General features: G+C 41.1%; 1 protein-coding gene across 1 annotated transcript in view; it reads right to left on the bottom strand.

The window, feature by feature from the left end:
- Prex2 (phosphatidylinositol-3,4,5-trisphosphate dependent Rac exchange factor 2) overlaps positions 1–25,395 on the bottom strand; it is a 232,248-nt gene that overhangs the window by 22,072 nt on the left and 184,781 nt on the right. Inside the window, exons 36-37 of the mRNA XM_051197040.1 lie at positions 3,961–4,027; positions 3,552–3,742 (exon numbers count right to left, since the gene is read on the bottom strand). Coding sequence (XP_051052997.1) covers positions 3,552–3,742; positions 3,961–4,027 — 258 coding nt within the window. The remainder of the gene's footprint in view (positions 1–3,551; positions 3,743–3,960; positions 4,028–25,395) is intronic.

Consider the following 25,395-nt stretch of genomic DNA (forward strand, 5'->3'; position numbering starts at 1 on the left):
TTCACCTTCTGGATTTTATTTCCATAATAAATGCTATAGTCATAGATCCAGTCCTGCACCATGATTACATGACTGGGCTTCTGTTGGTGGGTAAAGGGCAGGGGATGACCCTGGGACCCCAAGCAATACTTGAAATGTCAAGTAGGAGAATATATCTCAACTTCCTAATATGTATTTTAGAAATGGATCATTTTAAACTTGATTCCTAAAACTCTCTCTCTCTTTGTGTGTGTATATGTATTCTACAACTATAATGAAAACAGCTATGATGCTTAGTATGTGTAAAGACAGAGGGTCACCAGTATTGTATGTTTTAACAATGGCAACCGGCTGTCCCTAGCATGCATTGCTCTCTTCTCACACGCATGGGCAGGGTCTTCACGTGATGCAGCTGGAAGTGGGTGCTGGGAAGCCTCAAGCGCGATACAGTAAGGCTTAGCTGACAGCTTCCACTGATGAAAGGCCAGGTGTATCAGCTAAAAATGGAGGGCCTGATGCTTGAAGAAATACAGTCTCACCAGAAATCGTGAAGGCAAAAGTAGTTCCTTTCTACCGAAGAATTTGATCAGACACATTCCAGACTGGTCAAGTCCTTAGCCCTGTACTGAAATCACTTACCATTTGCTGGCACAGCCACACCAAGACTCTGCTATCATGGATTACTCACCACTAAAAATCAGATGAAGATCAGTACAAAGACAGGTCCCTAAACAGGCCTTGCCTTCACTAGAAGTTTTTAAAAGATGTATCCTGTGCTCCCTCAGGAAGATTTCTACTCATGTGTTCCTAATATCTGATGAAGCAGATACTAACGTAGTGGAGGAGAAATGCATCTTTGTAGACCCAGTAAGACAGGTATTTGGGGGCTTTGAAACGCTTTCAAGGCACTGGTTTATATTTGTTAAAGGGAAAATAATGGCTGTAAGTAGCAGTGGGAATAATGAGCCCAAACAAATTAAAACACACCACACACACATACACACTGAATGGAAAGATGCTGCAATAAGAACAAAAAGGGAAATTTACAATCAGACACAGTCACAAGCTCTTTGAGTGCCGATAACAAATAACTGCTGTGGGTACATAGCCAAACTCGAAAAGCCAAAAAAGCTGATTCAATACCACTCAAAGGTTCTACCTGGGAAAATGAACATAACTCCATCTACTAGGCAGGTAACAACACAGCATAGGTACCATATGCCTCTGTAGGAAAGGAAATGCATAAGAAAGCAAATACTTAATGTGTTAGCAAAGAAGTATACATTAGAACACTACAGAAACATAACTGTTCCTCTATCAAGAACAATGGGCAGATGAATTCCATTGCCCTCCCTAGTTAAGGTAAGGAAAGACAAGGTAAGCCACACTACTTGTGTTACATTGAGAATATTCTTTTTGCAGCTTAAGCTATAATACATTAAGCAAAAGGTTTTACATTCTATGATATAGTAATTGTACCTAGAGGATGTTTCTACTTTAACTGAAGAGACAGCAACATGCAGAAGGATGCCTCTGTGTCGGTATCATGTGCAAAGAAAAATAACCATTAAACCGGAAATTACCAAGCAAAGGGAGACTAGTGAGTTGCAACTTTAAATAGCACATAAGACAGATGATGGAAAAGCATGTCTTTTATGCTGATACAACAGAATACATTGAGATAGGTTCACTGCAAATAAATTTGGTTCTTAAAATTGAGGCTGAAGATGAAGTCCAAGGCTGAGTTGCCTCAGTCTGGTGCACGGCTTCCGGCTGCCTGATCTCCTATTGCAGGTATGTGGGCAAGAGACCAGAGAACTAACTGGTCAAAGGTACTTTAACAAGCATCCCAGCAAACTCACCCACTTCCCACAGAACACAGCCAACTCTTATTAAGACAGTGTGTGCACCAATAAAGCAATGTGCAAATAGTTAATACTTGATGGAAATCATGAAAAGAAACGGTGGGCACGCAAGGAGAAAATTCTAAATAACGTTCATAACTAAATCACGTCCAATCGTATTCATACTTTTTAAAAGGCAATCCCTCACCTTAAAAAGAGCCCACTTGCTTCCCTTGCTCTATTCAATGGCAATGGAGAGCTCACACAGCAGAGAGAGAGAGGCAGAGGGGAGGATCAAGGGATAAGGAATTTTTTTCCTTGGGAAAAATTCAATAAAGACAAAGCCAGGCTAAGTGCTATGAGATTTTCATAATTCACTTAATACCATTCTTCTCATCTTGCATATGCATTATTAAATATGTCAATGTTATGTTAATGCGAATTAAGCCTGCCCCTCCTTCTAAGAACCACATTTTTGTTCCTAATATTTACACAGCCACCTTTACCCAATAAATAAAAGTACAGTAAAGACATTTAAGTAGATACTATATAGTTTGGCTATTTCTCACATTTACTTTAAAAATAAATGTTAAAAATATCTTGAATAACATTTGATTAACACCGAATTTGTCCTCCCTGTGGGAACCTGACTGCAAATTTCCTTGTTTAATGTTTCCTGCAGGTGTGGATCTGCTTGGCTTCCTCTCTAGCTGCCTGAATTAGAATTACTAAAGGATTATTTTAGGAACAGCCTTCTGTGGAAATTTAAATTTCAATGTAAATTGGCACATATTTTATCGCCCTGAAAAAAAAAATTTTAAGCAAGTCCTTCACGAAAAAAAAAGTAAAATTTATATGAAATGCGCATGTTATTCTGCAATAATATAAAAATAACAAAATTTTCAAAGCATTTTAGATTTAAATTCAGCTCTTCCTGCTCACTCTATGATGTCACACAGCACCACTCACAGTACTTTACTAAGTACTTTACTAAGACACAAACAAATGTCGAATAAATAGGTAACCATGACCTTCAAAGTTTAAACGACATAGTGCTAAGAAAGTACATCCTGTGACACAGTCAAGCTCCCTATTCCCGTGAAAGGGATGACGACAGTTCTACCTTATTACCTCATCTATAAGGTTTCACTGAGCAAGCCATGATGAAGAGGGAGGGACTCGACTGGGATGCTCACTCCCATTGGAGGTTGAGTCTGATGCACCTGCCTTGGCTGCCCCAGGCAGCACAGCTGGCATGCATGATCACGGAGAGCACATCATAGCATGTGAGCTCCTGGACCATCACTTTGCTGGCTGCAGGAGGAAGGCATTACAACCCCAAGCAACATCCATCTCAGAGCACTTTGGCTCTAGGGATGCGAATAAATGAAGAGGAGAATGTCTGTTCAGCACCCTTAGAAAAGTGACGCCAAGCTATGTGAGTTCTGTTCCAACTAAGGAAATTCATACGGTGAATACGAATGATACAATACTAATACGGTGATATAAACAGGAGAGGATTATAAATCTAAGCTATCCTAGTATAAATAGGGGGTTATGGTAGTTGGTTTGTGTACAGTTACTAAAACCACAAACATCCCAACCCAGGAAGCATCTCAAATATTGTACCGCAAACACATCTGAGTCCCTTGACCATTTCTAGCTTTAATCCCGCCACATTAAACACGGGGCAATTAAAACAGCAGCAGGGCAGAGAAGCTCACGTACCGGTGCACTCCACTGCTGCACATGATGATATGGCAGGCCCCAAGCCTGTCGCACAGCTCCGAGGAAACCGATAGCAGTCCCACTCCGGAGGCACCGCAAGGCGTGTTCACACAGGCAGCGATGCGCTTGGATCTGATAAACGAGGTGATCAGCCGGTAAAGTTCGTCTAAAGCATTGAGAGGCCTCATGAGCTAAAAAAGAAAGCGACGGACACAAAGCTCAACACCTTTACAAGTCCTTTCAGGCGGCATGCGATTCAGCCCTCCCATCTTAGGATGGAGACAGCACGTTGGGTACTGCAAATCTCTACAAGCAGGCAGTGTTCAAGAGGGGCTGCAGAAAAACAAGGGTGGAGAGTCGGGTGGGTGGGTGCGCAACACTGCACCGATAAATGTAACCACCATCTTACCTTATCTATGTAGGCAGCTTTGGATGTGGCATTGGGCGGGGAATTTGACTTGTCCACGTAGAATGCCCTGAAAGAGTCCAAAGGAAATCATTTATTGTTAGAAAACAAAGAACATAAAAAAGCTTGAAGGTGCTGGTTTCCAAAATCTCCTGTTTAAACATCAGTAAATGAGCAAATTGCCTGCTGACAGGGTTGGTCGGATCTATGCAAAGGCAATGTTGCCAGTTTTAAAAAAAAAAAAAAGACAAAATAAATAAAACAAACAAAAAACCTGTCAGAATGGCACATAGGAAAAAAAAAAAAAAAAACTTGTTTCCAGAATTTGTCCTCTGATGTCCATGTGCAGGCTGTGGCCCACAGGCACCCCTCCCCAACAGTGTGCTGTTCTAGAATTAGTAGTAGCATTGTTTGTTGCCTGCTTTTCAAAATAAAGCACCATGTATCAATGAGGTTTTACAAATAAGATTAGGAAAAAGAACTCTAAGAGCAACTTCCGAAATGACAATTACATTCATTCTTACTGAGAATTAGTTACTTTCTTTCCTAAAATACCAGTTAAGCCTCTCTTTTAAAGAAATTGCATGCAATCAGTTCAGGAGCAAAAATGAGTTACTGCTTGCTAGAATTCAGTCTGGCCTCCTGAGATTTATTTCCAGGCATCACCTGTATTGAGTCCCATGAGTAAATATACTGTATCGGATGCAGGAATAACTTTACACCAGGCAGCACCGAGTGGTCCCCATGACTACATTACAATGATATGACCCACAGGTGTCCCTCCAATGCCAGGAAGACGGCTCTACTGAGCCGATGAATTGCCACCGTTAGATCAAGAGCAAAACCAAAATCTCAATTTCAACTTTCCCCTGGATTTCCTGAGAAGGAGAGGGCAGAAATCCAAAAGGCTGCCAAAGAAAAAGAAAAAACAAAAGCTTGGATCCCGTGAGGGGAGGAACACACAGTGGTGCTGAGCTAGGCCTGGGGGGGCAGAGAACCAGCAAAGAGGCAAGAAGGGCCTGGTGGGTCCTGGTAAGAAGTCGGAAGCCACTGAACGGATGGGAATATGCAAACAGACGTCTCAATGCCAGAAGTTTCTGGCTGTTTCATCAACTCATCCTTGTTGGAAGTGTAATATATGTTTCATTTCAAACGCACTAGGCCATATTTATATAATATGAAAACCTACATATACATTACCGTGACTTAACATATTGCAGCATTTAGCCCTTTGTCCCATCTTTTACATAAATAAAGTATCAGGAAGATGGTCAAAGCCATCCTCCTCTGGTCTACTTGTGCCAGATATGGTCCTTTCCTTAGGCACCTTCTGGTTAAGCTCACAATGGCTGCCATGCTAAGGACATCCACTACTGACTGCCGTCAGAAGAGCCAGAGAACAGGTGTTTGCATTTTTCCATGTCCGTGTTACACACTTTCAATCTCTGGCTTCTAGTGTGAGTTTGCATATATTTGTTCACCATCTGTCTGTTCCTATTTCATACTTTTGTGTAGTATTATATTTTCTTTGTACAAAGTCATTAGCTATTGTTCTTTTTTGTTTTTTTTAATATGTTTGCTTTTGCTTTTCAAGACAGGGTTTCTCTGTGTAGCTCTGGCTGTCCTGAAACTCACCGTGTAGACCAGGTTGGCCTGGAACTCACAGAGATCTGTTAAAAGCACTTTCCCAACAGCCTGGTCCCACAGCAACGTCAGCCCCCAAATAATACACAGAGACACTATATTAATTATGAACTGTTAGCCAGTTACTAACATTTCTTATTGACTAGCTCTGTCTAAATTATTAACCCATAATTACTAATATACGGTCTTATCATACTGAGAACGCCAGACCCACCTGTCTTCTCCTCCTGAGATCGCCGCATCAAGACTCCTGTCCTACATTTCCCAGAATCCTCCACCTCTCCTACTCCCACCTATCTTGCTTCCCTATTGGCCAACAGTGCTTTATTGTTAACCAATAAGAAGAATGTATTTACAGCACGAAATCTCCCATCAGAGATACACCTGCCTCTGCCTCCCGAGGACTGGGATTAAAGGTGTATGGTACGACCGCCTGGCCAATAGCTATAATCTTTTTACACAGAATAAATTTCATGGCTTAAAGTTTCATTTTCAGTGGTCAGTTTTCTGGTTGTTTTTCTTAGAGGTAGCCTCCCCCCGCCCCGCCCCACCCCCAGCCTATGGAATTACAAGTACTTTTACTTGAAGTGAGAAAAGTTTAAATTTAGTTTCTTTTAATTTTCACGTAACTGCATTATTGACCCTATTATGCATTTTCTTAAATAATCCCAAAGTCGTTTTGTGCCAAGAATCACATTTCTGTCTTCTTCACACCAGAGATTTGTATATTACTTCGTGCAGACGTTTAGATTGGTAGTGACATCATAGACCTAGCTAATGACTGGTTCCATTCCCAGTTTAGTGGCCCTACTTGCTTTACTGTATCATCTTCAGATCTAGCATCACTGGAGCGGCAGCCTCAAACAGGGTGGGCAGCAGGTTTTGATCCTTCACCAAGAAACAGACATGTTCGCTCTTCCTGGTTTCAACTGATGAAGCTGGCTTTGAACTTCCACACAGCATGCTCTACAGTGAGCTTCCACTGCCCTGCAAACACTACCCCAGCCCCCTCTGCAAGCTCCACAGCCCATCAGGTCAGAGGGAGAGCCTTTAACTCATCATTTACATTCCAGGTCCATTTGTGACCACAGGAAAAGATAAGGATCTGAGACCAACTGTGACTCACACATTTCCTGTCCTCCCAGTTGATCTATGAAAGCTCCAAACTCAGAACAGAAACAAAGTCAGATCCCTTCCCAGACCAAGAATGCCTTTCCTCCAGCATGCCTGGACAGAAATAGCAATGTGATAAAGGAAAGGACCAAAGTTCAAGGGCAACCTGCTTAACCTCACAGGGCCCCAGAGTCACCATTATGTAAGAGGCACAATGATATGCAAATAGGACTCATCTGATAGACATTAGTGACAAATGCATACAGTGGCCAGGACTTCTTAGGAGTGTTTTAGCCATATCAAAGGAGGAACTTGGACAAGCAAGATCACTCAGCAGGTAAAGGTCCTTGCCAGGCAAGCCTGACTATACGAGTCCAACCCCCCAGAACCCATATAAAGATGAACACGTGGACAGATGGACAGACTCCACAAGTTATTTTCTGAACTCCACAAGTGTGCTATTCCATGTGCATTTATACATACACAAATCTCCCCCCCCACACACACACACACAATTAAAAACATGGAACAATACATTTATTTCGGAAGGATAAAATTAGGGGCTAAAGAGCTAGCTCCGTGGTTAAGAATTTGCATTGCTTCTGCAGAGGACTCAAGTTTGGTTCCTAGCGCCCATGTCTAGCACTTGCACCTGCCTAAATCTCCAGCTCCAGGGGTCTCATAACCTCTTCCGGCCTCCGGAGGTCCCTGCATCCATTTGCACAGACCCACACATAGTCATACACACAATTAAACCCACAATAAATTCTTTTCCAAAAGATAAAATTAAGACCGTCGATATTCTGCTTTTCCTGAGGCCACCTAAAATAGTTTGCAGCTACTTTGTTTATGATTTAAACTGTTATGTTTAAAAAATAAGAATTAAGTCATGAATTTGAAATGCAGATAATTCCCTGGTCACTACACAAATAAAGGCCTAGGCCTAAAAGGAAAAGAACTGTTTTTAAATTAAAGAGGAGACGTTTGTCCGTTAAATGGCTTCGGGCAGAAAGTTCAGGCCTCCTGCATCTGAGTCAGTTAGGAGAACGTGTTCTATCAGAGCAATCCACAACAATTTGTGCCGTCTAAGGAGATGCTATGGCTGCCCTCTTCCTTCTTTCCATGAGAGTGTTCTCTTAAACAAACAAACAAACAAACAACCAAAATCACTCTGGTAGGGTTGTAGCCCACCCCTAGAATACTTGCCTACCCTGGTTTACATAATTCAAGTTTGGCTTCAATCCCCAGTAATGCAAGAAAAGAGAAAAAAGTTGCCACTGGCTTAGCCTCTTGAGAGCAGATTAGGTCATAACAGTCTAAACATGCCAAGTTCATCTCTGAGTGACTTTACAGTAATTCCCAAGTATCAATGTGGAACATATTTAAAACAACAACTCAGCTGAGGAAGATAAGGAGAAGTAACTTATAGTTGGAAAATGCAGCCCACGTCAAATAATACCAGTTAGAAACCCTCCTAACTGCTACATAGCGGAACTGACAAAGACAATCAGTTAATGTTAAAACATCACTGCTCAAAACACTCTTCCAAGATAAAAGTCACTGCAGAGTCAGAGCTGAATACCTGACTCACAAAGATGTATGCCTGTTCTTAACCCTTTCTAATCCACACAATGGAAGGGAAATAAACAATCATAAAGAATTAATGCACCGCTATGGAAGCTAATCAACAACTATTGTTACAAGTACTCATGTGTATTGTAAAATGCACTGCTCCCTGAAGAGATCCAAAAAAAAAATCACCGGGAACTACTTAGCTACTTCAGTGTTCCCATATGCACAGTCAACACATTTGAAACTCAATTACTTGTGAGGATGAAAGTTTAGCCTTGAACTAGAAACCAACGTTTGGAATTCTTCATCAGATAAAAGGTTGTTTGGGAGGTATTTCACTTAACAGGTAGCCAGTGAATTTTAGTATCTTTCACAATATGACAAACCATGGATGGAAAACAATTTCCTAATGCACTATCCTTAATTACAAAAGTCTTACAATGCCTCTTAATCAAATTTTATGGAGAAAGTTAATGGTAAAAGTGGATGAATGCCAAAGCTGATGTCATTCGCGATGTTTGTAAGGTGAGTAAGAATGAAGTCATGGTCCTGGGTCTCAATATAGAAAATTTTACTAAGACCATTCTGAAAGTGGTGATGCTATTTTGGAAAGGCTGACCAGTGAGTTCCCTTTGCTGCTGGCCCATGCCAGTTTTCACTATCACAATTTTATAAAATGAACAGATGTTGATGTGATTCTGTGCTTAAGCCTCTGAGAATGAAATTTTAATCAAAGAGATCGAGTGGCAATAAATTTCAACGAAGAGTTGAACTTGAGTTGACTTAGTTTCGCGCGCGCGCGCGTGTGTATGTGTGTGTGTGTGTGTGTGTGTGTGTGTGATAGCTACAATAAAAGTAAACTTGGCATAGTCTGCCTACCATTGTCAAGAGGACAAGTATAGGTGTATTTGCAGTAAAGGCAGACTTTAAGAAGTTCAAAGTCTGGGTGGACAAATAGGAGGAAGGTTCCAAAAATAGGATTTAAGAGTTGGATTTATATAGGGTTATGACAGGTCATAATTGTAAGAAGCATTTTAAGATGAAGCTTCACCAAGAATAACATAATAGGCAATGGGGAGGCAGTACCAATTTGCCTACAGAGTGAGTTCAATTATGGGTGGAGGAGAGAATGTTTGGCAAGCTGACCAGATCCACACTCTAAGGAAATGAAATGTCAAACTAAAGAAATTGTCAATAATCTATTAAGGTGTGCAGAGGTATCAAAAGAAAGGTTCAGCTACCAGGTACAGTAAGAATGAGCAGGTAGAAATATGTGTCTTCTAACATGTGGAAATTTAGAACTGCAAAGGATCCTAGAAATGATAAGGATCACTCAAAATTTAAGAAGATTTTGGGGATGAGGTAGGGAACTAATGCTTGCCATAGGAGGAAGAAAACAAGTGTGGACACATTGATTAGTTCATGTAGTCACCCAAGCTAAGTACTAATTTAAAAATTACAATATGGGTAAACAGTCCAGATACTAGCTCCGCAAGATCTAGCTGTGACCAAGAGATGATCCTTTCTTTTCCCACAAAGGGAGACAATGCAATTTCCTGGTTGAAAAAAGCTACAGAAATTGATTTAGTCTTCAGAAATACTCAGAAGTTGGATCAATGACAAAAATGACATCTTGTCATTTGGCCAGCCAATTCTCCTTTTTTCTGAGCATGTCGGGGAAGAGCCAGTTTCTAAGACAGATGAAGAAGGCACACGAGTCCTAGTATCTCATAGCCAAGTAGAAGGGCTCTTTCCACCCAAGACTTCTCACTGTCCACCCAAGACTTCTCACTGTCCACCCAAGGCTTCTGCTGAATTCTGGCTTTTTCTCCAAGATCACTTCATGAAATCACCACTCTATTGTACATTTATAATCATATACAAGATTCTTCATTTTGTTCTGACACAAATAAACTTCTGCTATTGTATCCTACTCAAGAATATTCTAAATTGCAGCAAACTTCTTTTGTGCATTTTACAAGTATTTTGGCTTTTTGCAATCATTCTTTCCTGCAAGAAGAACTGGGAAGCTATTTGGTCAACTATGGGAACCATCCATGCATATGATTAGATGTGTTACTATTACAGCTGAATACAAGTGTGGCTGGATGTCTGGCATTATTGTTAAATTGCACTTAAATTATAGAAATTATAGAAAAAATTCTAATATAGCCCATTAAAAGGCACTGGACACTTGTACACATAAAATTTCCTCATGTTCAACCTCTAGCCACAAATGTTTAACACACTGTTAAACACATACTGAGTGGCAAACGCACAGTTAAACACACACTGAGTTAGATACGCATTAAGTGGCAAAGCCAGAGAGTGATGACTTGTCCTTGAGTCCCACCAGTCTTCTCCCAAGACCTTAAACACAGTCTAGGTATCAGTGAAAACAGAGCTCACAAGTCAGTTGAAGAGAGATCCTGATTAAGAGACTATCTTGGGTTTGCCTGGATCCTCTTTGCCTACAATAATGAATTCTATGGTTAGAAATGCCAGAGAACTGTCAATGACCAATTCACAGCTTCAGTTGGACTTGAACACTGCAAAATCAGCTGCTGGAAGGTTAACGAGACAGACCTCATGCATGACTGCGTAGTGTGCCATTGCGCTTTCATGACTTGCCACATGGACATGGTCATGGACCTCACTGCTCCCCACTGTTGTTGGTAGCCCCTCTTCACTTCTCTCCTTCCTGGGAATCTGCTCTCAGCTGACTACATCAGCATCCCATCCTCCACACCTCTAACATTCTTGCTCTCCCATTCATGAATCTGCAAGGGTGGCAGACTCTCCTTGTGCCTACATATTTAGACAGCACCTGCTGCTAAAATGCTCCTGGAGGTAGTTCCCAAGGCAGTACCATGTTCTAACATTACAGAAAGAATCTGTGGAAAGGGAGGGAAATAAAGAAGCCAGTGTCTCTACTGTAAGGAGGCCATTCTGAGCAATGAAGTTTGATGGTATCATGCCATACAAAGAGCTTGCTTTTTCTAGAAAAGCATCTCACTTTTTCTAGGAAAGTATTAAACTGAGTAGTACATCAACTTTAAAAGTCATTCCAGCTCAGTTAATAATTATGTTAAATAACTAAACTATGTACGATAGCATAATACCTTATTTTCAAGGAATAACTCTTAAGGTTTACAACCATGAATTTTTTAAAAATATTAAATTGGTACCAATTCTTTCTGGGTACCTTAGTTAGGTCAGGTCGAATCTATCTTCAAGATGAACATAGATTTCATTTTATTGGCTTCAAAAATCATTTAAGCTGCTTTGGGACCCAAAGTTTGACATGCAGGCAAGCATTACCCCATCACCCTGTCTGCTCAGCACACTATCTTGCTCAGCCCCCAAGTGTAATCTGTGTGCACATGTTGTGCCTTTGTGAGCACTGCTCTCTCTGGTAGGACTTCCCTTACTTCCTTTCCTCTGACAAAATCCTACTAGTCCCATGAAGCCTAGCTCAAATGTGACATTTACAGAACACTTTTTTTTTCTGAAATAAACTGACCCAATTCCACTACACTGAGCTACATACACTCCTTTACTTATGATAAACAATGCAGTCTGAGTGGACAAACACCCTTTGATATTTTTATTCGACTTCATTTTGAAACAGGGTCTTATTCTCAAGCTGTCCAGGACCTCACTACATAGCCCAAGGCAGTCTCAAAAAAAAAAAAAAAAAAAAAAAAAAAAAAAAAACGATGGCAATCATACTGCTTGAGTCTTCTCAGTGTTTAGATTATGGGTGCAAGCCATTTCACCAACCTCCACTGTAGTTTGGAATCCCATAATCTAAGGTAGTTATTGACAATGCTATGCATTTGTATCTGATATAGTACTGAATTGATTTTGATTTCCTGTGAGCTGGAAATAATTATGGAGTTATCATACTATGACATCCAAATACACATGTGGCCTAACAGAGGAAAATAATATATTTATCCATATTTTCAAAAGGGTTTTTTTTTTTGGCACACAGGAGGAATTCTTAAGCTTATAAGCATTTTTCCATGAATCAGCATGGAAAAATATCACTTCAAGAAAAGCAATTGCCAGTTACCAGAACTTAAAATTAGAATAAGGACATCTGACAATTTCCCCTAACATGACTGGCAACTAAAATAAAAATTAATTCTCAGGGTGCCTGACATCCTGGCACAGGCACAAGTTCACCTTTTATTTCTCTGACAAGAAAGAAATGATACAGCAAAACTCCTGCTTACTTCTAAGGAAGAGACTAAAAGCCACAAATCTGTCTACTAGTGTCCTGAGATTCTAGGTGTCTCATGCTTCGCTTGTACAACTCTACAGTAGACCTCATCAAAAGGTAAAGTCTCTGGCCAGCAAGATTGATCAGAGGGTAAAGGACATTGCCACCTAGCTTGAGGACCTAAGTTGGATCCCTGGGACCCACAACTGTCCTCTGACTTTTATGTGCACATTCGCATGTATGTGCTAAAGCACAAACACACACAGTAAGTACGGTAATGTAATATAATCTTCAAAGACAAGCTTCCCATTATTTGGTAAAATTAGCATAGCATCCAAGGGACAAAATGACTCTTTGATACCCTAGAAGCCCAAGCACCTATAAACTTAAGTCCCTCTAGTTTGCTTTTAGGCATTTGCTCACATTCTCCCTCAAGTAAACTACAAGCACTCAAAGACATACATAGTCCATACCCAGTGTCTCTGTCACACCATCTCTGTTCATGGGGCTGTGAGTGGCCAATATATCCTGTTTGAGCAAATAAACGAATCATTTTCCAACTTTTCTGATAGTGATAACACTTCCAAGAACCTTTCAATTAAGATTCTTGGTCAACAAATCCTGAAAAATCGTCCTTCTCGAATGGTAACTATTGGTCAAGAAAACAACAACAAAAACCCCACCAAGCATAAGACCTGTTTTGTTTTGTATTTTAGCACAAGCATGTATACCATTTGTCTTATGAGCTGTGCTCATACAGATAAAAACAAACAAACAAACAAACAAACAAAAAAACAATGAACTCACTGGCAAAAACAGTCCAGGTCTGCCCTGCCTTGAACTTCCAGTGTCTGTAATTAAAACCATCATTACAGCAGCAGCAGCTCTTGCACACTTCCTAAGTGTGTAACAATCACAAGTGAGTTTCATAAATAACTGCAGACTTCCACTCCCCAGGGGAAGCAGGGGAATTGGTAAAGTTGGAATTAAAGGCATCAGGCCCTGGGAAAGATGCTTGCAAAAGAATTCAGGGGGAGTACTTCAAGAGGAACCTCCAGGCACCCAAAGTCCCACCTGACCGCCTTTCACAATCCCATCCCTTAAAGGAGCAGGGATCAGAGGTGAATGCCAGGTGACCTGTAGGACTGCTGTGAGGGAAGATGGGGATTCTGTCACATTCTGTGATATGCTCAACTCCCAGAAAGCTAGCTGCTCAGAACGTGTACATGAATGGGAACAACAAGAAAAGAAAAATCCGGGAGAAACTCAGGATTGGCTCACAAGGAGCAGCCTCACTCAATAACACGTCCTTTCTGTAAACAATTGCAACTTTGGCCAAGTTGATTCTGACAGGAAACAAACGACTCCCCGCTGCCTACACCCCTTGCTCATGCTGTTCAGTCATCCCCGCCCTTTTCTTCCAATTACAACTTTCCCCAAGGAAAGCAACTTGCCAATCCTGCTCCCAACCCTTCACTGCCATTGTTCCTGCCAAGTGTGGACAGCACCCCTTGCCTCTCTCTGTTAAAACCGCTCTCCCCACTGATGCTGATGGCTTTGCGTTTGCCAGCTCAAATAGACAGTGCTCCAGAAATCACTTCCAAGTTCTCTTGTAAATGGCATCCCTCCATCTTTAGGGCCTTAACTTGATCTTGTTGGTTGCACACTTTTTTGCTACCTCCTCCTTGGCATTCTCTTTCCTGCTAACAACAAAGCACCTGTCGTAGGTGGCTTTCTGTGCCTGGTGTCACCATTCCATTCAGCATTCTCCCAGGTCACCGCCAATTCCTCACATTACCCAGATACCTCTAAACCCCACAGCTATATGTACAGGTACTGTTATCTGTTCACAACATGTAATTCCTAAGGCGGGAAGATAGTCAAGCACCGGGGATTACAAAGTAAGGGAAAGATAGTCTTCACCTGCAATTCGGGGAAGAAAAATAAGTAGGTGGTTACAATCCTCATGAGGCAGAAGTAAACAGATTAGACATTCAACGTTATTCTTGGCTACAAATCAAGTTCAAAACCAGCCAGAAATACATGAAACACTGCCTCCAAAGCAAATAAATCAAAACAAAAATAAGAGTCTGAAAAATCATGCAACTGTTTGCACTGCTCTTGACTTGTCTTAGTGAACTGGGATGTCTTAGTGCCAATGGTCACAGTCCACACTGAGGTGTGAGTTGTGTACGAGACACACACATTAAGGCCACATCACAGTGAGGGGCATAGTAAGACTAGGCTGCTTTGGTTGTTAAAGTTTCTGTATCTGCTCACCTGGATGTTTATTTACAATGGCTAAATTAAGAACCCACCCTACATGTTTGTCAATGGAAGAAATGGATAGACAATCATGCCATACATACACGAAGAATGAAGTTATGTTACTTGCAGAAAAATGGATGCTGCTGGAAATAATTAATCTTATTAAGCAAATTAAATCAGTGTCAGCTAAAAAAGCATTTTTTTTCTCATCAGTGGGTCCTAGATTTTAAATAAAATCATATTATATGAAACTAGAAGTAAACTGTCCAGGGCAACAGGCAAGGGCCCTAATGGCACAGGAGAGAAGGGTATGTTCAGCATGAATCATGTCCTTACGTGATAACATCCATGTATAAGCCAGGACCATGCACAGTAAAAGAAGCAGAGCCAATTAGTTTGTGAACTATAGAGCAAAAGTGTGTAAGATTTGGCTACAAACAAGATTTACTTTCATTTAAAAATTTTCATCTTTACAATTGTATGTGTGTGTGTGTGTGTGTGTGTGTGTGTGTGTGTGTGTGTCCGTGTCCATTACATGCAGGCAGAGTCTGGGGGAGAATGTCTGGTATCCTCTGTTGTTCTCTGTCTTATATTTTTGAGACGGCCTCTCACTGACCTAAAGTTTTTCTTTCTATCTAGTTCAGGCACTTGGAAAGCTCCTAGGACTCACTTTTTCTGTCTTTCCAGAGAGGCTTTCATGTGGGTACTGGAGACTTGAACTCGGGTTCTCTTGCTTTTGCTTCAGGCAAGCAATCTTACCACTGAGCCGACTACCTAGCCCTCTACACTTATCTTGTTAATCAGAACTTTAATGCTGTTGCACTGACATTCAGAACTAAATTTAAAAGTAACATTGTACTCACGGCAATAACTCTGCTAGATAATCTGCTAGGGAAAGATACCTTTGAAGCCTCCTCTTCCTGTGAATGTGTTTCTGAAACTTTATTTCAGAGCTGGCCTATAAATCACATCGTCATTCAACCTAGATGAAATGTGTCAAGCAAGCCCATTCTCAAATGAACAACTTCCACTATGATTATATATGAAATTCTGACCAAAACACATATAAAGTACAGTGTGGGGGTTTACTACTTCATCCTTAAACTTTATTTTGGTTTGTTAAAGTGGTTTTAATGACATTCCGTTAACTTTTACAGAATCTGGTGGTATTCAAGGATACTGTAACATTTCTTCCCACCTTGTGTCTCTACTCTGCATACAATGTGTTTAAATGCTGCTCCTGGCGGATTTGGGTAACCACCCTTCCTGGATTTGAGCTAAACCCAGGACCAGGAGAGAAAGGTCTGCCCATCCTTCCAGATAGTGTTTGAGGATCACTTCTATCACTGTGCAACTTGCTGGGGTGGCAACAGGGCACTATCTGTGTTTAAATCTCAGGCGTATGGCTGTAGGTAGGCAAGGCTGCTCCCGGCCTACTTTGCACAGCTCTTTAGAGGTTCATTCTTTATTCGTGGGCAGCGAGGTCAGGTACCCCAGAGACAAGCAACTCAGAGAATTGCTAGGCATTAATTTTTTTTCTCCAATTAAGTTGCTCTGCAGGAAACCCATGAAGCCTATCTTCAGACAAAAATCTCTGGGATCAGCTCTTCTACATGCTAGGCAAGTTCTGAAAACTGATCATACTTCTTCTCAGCCAACCATGTAGCCTATGTATCATAATTAGCTCCATCAGACAGAACTGTAGACATTAAAAGCCTGCCCCAAGTAATGTGGTTCTTCAGGGGCTTCCAGTCTGGGCCCTGGGCTGCAGGTGTAGTAGACTCCAGCGGGAAAAGGCAGCCAGAAGATGAGCAGCATCACTCTTTTATTCTTATTACAACATAGCAGAGTTCCATGTTTACTCTGTTCCTTCTGTCTTTCTCACATGGCTCATAAGAAATGCAGTGACCGTCGTATAATTACTGAAAGCAGTCTTCTGTAAACTAGTATGGGACTTGCTCCTCTCTTTCCCAATGAATATTCAGAATGTATTTCGTTAATTTTTAAAATTATGGTTGTTTATATGTTTAAGTGTTTTTCCTGCCATGTGTCTGTGGACCACGTGCATGCAGTAACCTCGGGTGCAGGAATAGGGTGTCAGATCGTCTGGGACTGCAGTTATGAGGTGGCTGTGAGCCACGATGTGGGCACTGGGAATTGAACCCGGTCCTTTGCAAGAGCAACCTGTACTCTTAACTGCTAAGCCATCTCTCCAATCCCTGGACGTATTGACTTTTATGTTTGTGTTACTGATGTCAAAAGTTGATGAAGTTCAACATCTACACAAATGAAAGTACAGCTAAGAAGTTGGGGATTGTTATGGTGCACACATTTATAAAAGTTATGGGTGGGCACCACTGGAGGCTTTCAGTTTTGCATGGTTAAAGGTCTTAATATTTAAATATCCTATTAAGTGCAAGTTTATCTGTATAAGATGTTTCTTATTTAGTGATAATTTAAAGTTATTGTCTTTCCATAGTTATTACAGAGTACTAAATATAATACAATTTTTTTGATCCATTATTTTGGATTTGGAATAGAGATGATGATTCATTGTGATGGCATTTAAATTTGATGCAGATGAACTTCTCAGGCAGTACTAATTTACAAGGTACAGTCACTCTGAAGACAACACATATGATGGAGCTTGATTCAGAGTTGGACTCCACAAACACTTTTTATTTCCAACTGGCAACATGATTCTAACCATTTCAGTCTCTTTGGCCATTTTTACCACATTCCTTCTCCATTTGTCAAGGTCAGGGTTCTTAGGATCTTTAACTATCAACTTACCCTTACCTTAGCTATTTTAACAGTTTCCTAAGCAATCTCCTCTCTCTCCCTCCCTCCCTCCCTCCCTCCCTTCCTTCCTCTCTATTTCTTTCCCTTCTCTCTTTGGTTTTGGCCTTACTCCTAGCTGGTCTTCAATGCTGACACCCATTTGGATTGAACCACACTGCTTAGCACTCAAAAGGAAGACTTAAGCCCAAGTACCTAAGGCTTCATCGGGCTTATCACCTCTGCCTCTCCTCATGCCTCATAGTTCCACAGTACCTTTACTCACCCATTGAAATAGGACCTCTCTCCTTCTAAAACTAACCCCTCCCATATCATTTGTCAGCACGACTTCCAGGCTGAACTCTCCAGGCTTTCATACGATATCCATCTCTTCTGAGTTTCCTATTATGAAAACCATGGTATTCACTAGAAAATTCCTAATAACCCCACCTACCCATGGATCTCTGAGAGGACTCAGAGCCATTACAGCATCCCCAGGGCTGTGCATACATTTGCATCTGCATAAAAGTGCACAGTCACTATTGCTGAATCAGATAGAAAAAAATTTATCAAGCAGGATAGGAGTGGCTAGAGAGTCCCATTTCATTCTGTCATTGACTCCACACTATTCTCCCAAAAGTCATTGTAATGTCAGGCAGGAATCTATCACTGTTTGTATCTTGCATCCTGATATGCCCGGCCTACTTTTGGGCATTTCTATACATACATACATACATACATACATACATACATACATACATACATTTGTTAATTATCTATTAATAGACATTTTGTTAGCAATGTATAAACCAAAAAGGGAAAAAAAATGGGTGAAATGAAAAAAAGAGATACAATCACATAATATATGAATATAAGTTAACACAAGTCCATTATAGACAGATACATCACAGAATACAAAGGGAAAAAGACTAAATAAAAAGCAGGAAGATAGCATGGTATAGGGGCTGAGATCTCAGGCATGCCAAGAGAAGTAGGAACTGGCTAACAATGAATTGGAATTATTTGGGCCGAATGTACTAAAAGCCAAGCAAAATCAACATAATTGACAGAATTTCACCAACTTGCATCTACCAAACACAGAATCTGCCTTCTGCTGCAGGTGAAGTATCTTACTAGGCTTCCTATTTGACAAAACACATGCTGTGCTTTCCATCCCAAGCAAGGATTTCAATATAGCCATAGCTTTTTCTTCTAAGGTAGAATCATGCCTCTTGGATCAAAGTGTCTGGGATCAAGCTAAAGTAATTTATAGTCATCCATTCACCTCCCATGGTACTGCCACAAAACAAAATCTGAAATGCCAGCAAAGAGAGACCAACAAAAGCAAGAGGAAAAACACTCATCAAAAAGCTTGACGAAAACGCCTTGACTATGCCATTTTAAGACTGCCCTTGTGATCAGATACGAAAGTCAGCAAAGTGAAAAATCAATTTTGCTTCCGTAAGCAGCGGACATTTTTCCTTCACACTTAACTAATTCTTTCAAGGTGGGGGTTGCTTATTTTCTCTTTGACATATTCAGCTTGCATTTATTCCAAAAGAAGTTCTGAGCACAAAGTATCTTGATCTTCCTTCTACCTTGACAAAAACAAAGTGTCTTTTCTTAGGAAAACAGTAGCTTTTCCTTAGTTTCCAGATGTAAACAATAGTTTTTTGGTTTTTTGTTTTGTTTTGTTTTGTTTGCAACTAGGTAGAGATAATTCTCTCCAGAAGATGCTCTGAAAATAGAGATGATTTTGTCTGCTGCTACTTGTCAGACTATGTAACTGTTCTTCCTGATAAATATTACCATATGTAGGGATTTGTCACAAAAATATGAAAACTCATAGGCTAGTGAATGCCCCATGCTCCCCTTACCAAAACATACATTAAGAATTCCTTTAAAGTAAAAATAAGTATTAGTTACAGGTATAAGTTCTCAAGGACAAATGAACAGGTCTGGCTCCAAAAAGTGCAGAGATTAACACATTAATATACACAAAACTATATTGCCTTTTCAGTAAAACAGTGATGCCAGCTTTCATAGAATTGCAGTACTTTCCAAATAAAGAAGAGACATGCTGATCTCAAAATATCATTACAACTTCAACTTTATCTGTTCTCATCTCATGTGAAATTTATGAACCTTGACAATACTGATAAATTTTCTGGACAGGTCTCCAACAGAGACAGCATCTGTCCCCTTCAAATGGTCTGGAAAAAAAAATGGATATAAAACAAAGTAGACTGGATAGTGGAATAAATTCAATGTAATAACAATGTGTTAAGAGTACGGCCATGCATTGCAACTGATATGATTTCTAATTCAATGCAACTATTTGGGGTGTATATACTAAGCCCTGTTGTTTTTCCTCACCCTATTGAAGAACTTGGATAAACAGCTCTCTAACCCCAACAAAACTAATGCCACTCCAGAAGTTGTTCCATTTGAAAGGAGCTGATTAATTACAGCTTTAGATGAAACAGAAGGCACCCTGCAGGAAGATGAATCCGAAATGGGTCCTAAATAATTACATAGTAGTTACTCTTCCCACAAAAGGCAATACAGCTGAAGGGTGTCCTGGGTTAAGGGTGGACTGGGGAGGCGCTGAAGGGTGAGATGGGTCAAGGGAGAATGTAGTTTCTGTTTACAGATTAGGTTCACATTCTTCCCTCATGAGCTGGAGCCTCAGTGAGGCCTTACAAATTTTCCCTTTACCTTTGGGACCTCACCTGCCAAGTTTACTTTCCAGACTCTAAAGGCTAAACACTGCCACCCAATTCTGCTTTCAGATCTCAGCTTAAAGGATCTTCCTCTGCAAGAGTTAATTCCTGAAATCATCACCCCCCTACACACACACACACACACACACACACACACGCACACAGGCACGCACGCACGCGTGCGCGCGCGTGCGCGCGCGCAATGGTTTCTCTTCTCCTTCAATGTGTGCCTAGGTATTGTTTGTCTCACATATTTCCATTGATTGTTAGGGAGAATTTTGTTTAGCAATTATCTTAACCCAAAGGCAAAATGTCCCTGGCAGGCAGACAGCTGGGAGCTTCTGCAATGTCACCAGCATGCAGTTCTGTCCTTGGTGCATGGCAGGCAAGGGGTGTCCACTGAATAAAAAGTTAAGTCCCCAGAATGTGTAGACTTTTCCTCTGTTGGAAAATGTGTCACTTAAGAAACACCTTTAGTCTGTAAAGTGTGGTTCCTTCATCTTTCTCTCCCTCTTTTCTAGAAACAATCGTATTTTACTTATCAATCCCCCATTCAGTCTCTCTACCATCCTCCCATGCCCCCACCCACTCCCCAATCCACCCCTCAGCCACTCCCCAAGGATAGTGAGGCCTTCCATGGTGATTATCAAAGTCTGTCACATCATTTGGCTGGGGGGTGGGTAGGATAGGCCCTCCTCCATGTATCTGGGCTGAGAGAGTATCCCTCCATAGGGAATGGGCTCCCAAAGTCCACTGTTCCACTGTTAGAGGTTCCTTACACTGCCCAGGCCTCCTGACACCCACATTCAGAGGGCTTCGTTCGAGTATATCTCTTATGTCAGAAAGAAACCTAGAACATACATCAGCATCCTAAGCCTGACTAAAATTCCTCACAGACCCTAAAAATTCTGCATTCTCAGCCTGAAAACAGAAAAGAACAGAATGTATGCATTTGGTTAACAGCAACTTGTAGAGATGCCAAAATACGGACACTTTAAACAAACAAACAAATAAACCACCAGAAACCCACCTTCACTGAATGGGAGAAATACTACAGAGGAGATGAATATAATTTTAAAATGTATCACTTAACTGTGAAGTCTGCTACTCTGTACAGAAAAATAATTTAAAGACAGAAACAACTTCCATGCTATGAATGTCCTCTATTGTTCACTCACCTGATTGCTCATTGTAGCTGGAACTTTCATTGGTTTAATATCACTCACACACACACACACACACACACACACACACACACACACACACACACACACCCCAACAGGAAATAATATTTTCCACTTCAAACTCAACTGTACTGTTTACCATGCAGTAAATGGTATGGACAGCAGTGTCTCATGATGCAAGGCCACCAAAGAAAGAAACAGAAGGACTTGAGCTCCGAACCCTGGGCCTGCAGATGCAAGGACTTGAGCTTCGAACCCCAGGCCTGCGGATGCATACCGGAGGTGAACGTGAACGACCCCTCAACCTTCTCCTGTTGTTTGATAGTGAAATGACAGTTCATCTACATCATGCCTCAAAACTGTCTCATGTCAGGACTGCACATTCCCTGACATATTTCTTTTGCGTGGCTGTGGAGTGGTGGCATGCTCTGTGGAAACGCTGTCACGGGAATAATCAGATCATAATATACTTCTGTCTATCATTTCTCGGTTGAAAATACTGTCCCAAACGTATGGCTCTGAGATGGGTATGCATCATATTTCTTTGTCACATTAATTCACTGCATTTCTTCTGCTCATCATCAAAAGTATGTTTGGATTTTTAAAAGGCCGTTAAGGTGTTCTCTATGTGTAATGTGTGTGCCTATTTGTTTGTGTGTGTGTGTGTGTGTGTGTGTGTGTGTGTGTGTGTGTGTGTGTGCATCATGCGAGTTCAGATACCCATAGAGCCACAAAAGGAGGTCGGAGTCCCTGGAACTAGAGTCATAGAATGTGTATTGGGTACGGGAAAACAAACAAGACCCTTGGAAGGGGCGGTACATGCTTCTAAGCTCTGAGCTATCTATCTTTCCAGCCCATCAGAAGTGGGGGAGAGGGCAGAGGGGGAGGTAAGGGGAGCAGGAGGAAGGCGGAGGGAGAACTTTGGTTGACATGTATGATATAATTTAAAAAAACAGAAGAAAATAAAACATTTTAAAGGACACATGCCAGTCTTTCCCCACAAAGGTACATCCTTAAGAGAACCACTGATTTGAATAATTTTCTCCTATTCTGTAAAGATGATGGATTTACATTTAGTTACCCCATATCATTAATCCTAAAAAATTCAGTATGAAGCCGTCACTTCATATAAATAATAAACGACATCAGCTAATGCAGAACTTGTTCCTTTTTGTTTTGTTTGATTTTACTATTCATTTTACATTAAAAGCATTAAAAAACAATTACCTAAGTAGCTAAAAACTTCAAGGACTCCTTGAACATTGTTCAATAGGGAACATTGTTCACATTCACAATTTATATCCTTACTCGCCACGTTGTGGTGCTTTTTGCAATAGAGGAGGAATGAAAATGAAAGGGTTTAGTGATGATAAATTGCCTTTAAGTAGGGCATGGCAAAATGAGGCTGATGGAGAGGATGGATCATGGCCAGCGGGAATAGAAGGAAAAGAGTGTGAAGGAGGAAAGAGAGTAGGGACAGGCGTTGACGCCAGGGTTAGCAATACTCCCTAACTCCTGAATTGTCAGAATTTCACACTTCACTTGTTCTTATTTTATGAGCAGAAATAAATCAAGAATAACTTCTGGCTTGGTCCCGGAAGGAATTTACATTCTAGAAACATCTGGGAGCTATTTATGCATCTTCAGATGCAGGCATCTTCAGAAAAGGGCCACGGTGCCAGGGCAAGTCTCCCAGGCTCTTTCCCACCTGAGTCTCCCTCGGGCTGGAGAGTGGCAAGCTGAGCTGGCTGGTGTGAGATTCTTCACAGCACCCTGTGGAAACTTTACTTGTCTCTACTACCATTTGCAATGGAGTCAAGAACCATTAACAGACAGCGCTAATTCAGTGCAGCCTTCCCAATGGCTTCTCCGCTGTACTCAGAATAGAACATGGGGTACCTGCTATAGACAACATCCCTAGCATCTCCTAGGATCACTTGCTGCTGGTGTGGGGGTGTGGAGTGGCAATAAGAAGCTGAAATATCCAGGCAGGGGTCTTCCGTCTTTCCCCAGGGATGGTCAATAGTTCATTATCATTGATACTAGTTGGTACCACTGTCTTGCTCTATTCTAGTTGCCATGGCTACAGGATAAAGTCTAAGAAGACTTCTCCTCAGGACTTGAAAATTAAAGCACCACCAAATACTTGCAGGAATTGATTTACTTTTTGGAAGGTCTTCCCTGTGTCCCTGCAAGGCTGTCTCCTTGTGACGCAGTGTGCAAACACCTCCTCTCGTGACAACCTCAAATACGTTGGGTGAATGGATAACTGATCATACAAAATCACAACCTTGGAGGCCAATGGAGCATCAGATATGGAAACAGTAGTAGAAAAATTTGTTTTCAGTATTAAAAAAGTCACTTTGCTTACTGAGATGGCACTTATACAAGACAGAAAAAAAGAAAAAAAAAAAAAAAAAAACCAGTGTCAACAGAGAGAAATGTTCTTTGATTCAAAACTTGGTTTCACCACTCACTGGATAACCTTACCTTCTTCTTAAAACAGAAATAATAATAACAATAATAATAACTAGAACATTAGGCTTTTAAATGACCCATATAACTTGCCTTTCATGGGACTAACTCAATATATCCTGAGGATTTGGTAGGTTTGGGGTCTTATTTTCTACTAGGTGGACAATTACACCCATCTACTCTTGACTGCTCCACTGCAGGAGAGCCCGCTGTTTCTAATCACACAGTATCCTAACACTCTCATTTGATAGGTCCACTGGTCCATCATACTGAGGGGCCTCAAAGGAGCCGACAGATGGGCTCTAGCTGCAAGCCCCTCCTGGGTCCTTTAGTAGACTTGGTGATGCAGGGGGTACTGTTTCCTTTCTATGTGCAACACTGATCCCTAATGCTCATTATTTTCCCATATGAGAGAATTAAACAGACCCGGATGGAGGGAAGGGTACCAAACAGACTGGGATAACAAACATTCCTCAGACTTAAGGCACCACAGACCTGAATGTCAGCATCACACCGCCAATACATGGTTTTGCTATGCTAGATTGAGTTTACTTTCCGAAGCTTGTCATTTAAGAGGTGTTTTCTAATCACACAGGCAAAGGCCAAAAACGATGTTTTCTGAAATCCAATGAGTCAATAAAATAACGTCCACACTTAAATGAGTCCCACTGACCAAGTGAAAGGGTCACCAGGGTTATAAGGAATGAATAAACAAAACAAAAATCCAACCAAACAAACAAAACCAAAAGACTTCCTTATTAAAGACATCAGCCAATGTACTTAAAATGGACAATATTACCGCCTGTCTTCAACAAAACAAAAGCAGATTCCTGAAGTAACTAAGAAATAGCCATACAAAGCCACAAGGGAAGAGAAACTGACTACATATTCAAGAAAAAAACAGGAGAAGACACTTCCAGACGTGGGAAGATAACTGCCTTCCCGACCACAGGAAATCTAATGTGCAACAAGTAGGACAGACAGACAGCAGGTCATTACCTAATAAAAAAAGGCACCTAATGTTATTTTAATCAAGGAGTACCTACTTCTTGAATAATGGTACATTAAAATGTTTTCTTATGAGAGCAGAAGTGTGCCACGTGTGCACGCACACACGCGTGCGCGCACACACACACACACACACACACACACACACTTGTGTTTAAAATAGACTCATAGGGCTGAGAATGTTGTGTCTTATTCCCCCATTACTTTCTGCTAGTTGAACATAAATATCATTGTTACAGTTTGAATGTAGCATGTGGCATCTCCCCCGCAGTGCATGATGTTTGGATAATTTGGTCCCGGTTGGGGGGATTGTTCGACTGGCTGACAAAAGTAGGTCACTAAGGTTGGGCCTTTGAATGATATACTTGCTTCTGATGCCAGCCTATACTCTCTGTGCCCTGACCCCCATGCAAGGAGCTACCACTTCACCCTCACTCCACGATGT

The sequence above is a fragment of the Phodopus roborovskii genome, unplaced genomic scaffold, assembly GCF_943737965.1.
Source record: "Phodopus roborovskii unplaced genomic scaffold, PHOROB, whole genome shotgun sequence".
NCBI lineage: Eukaryota > Metazoa > Chordata > Mammalia > Rodentia > Cricetidae > Phodopus > Phodopus roborovskii.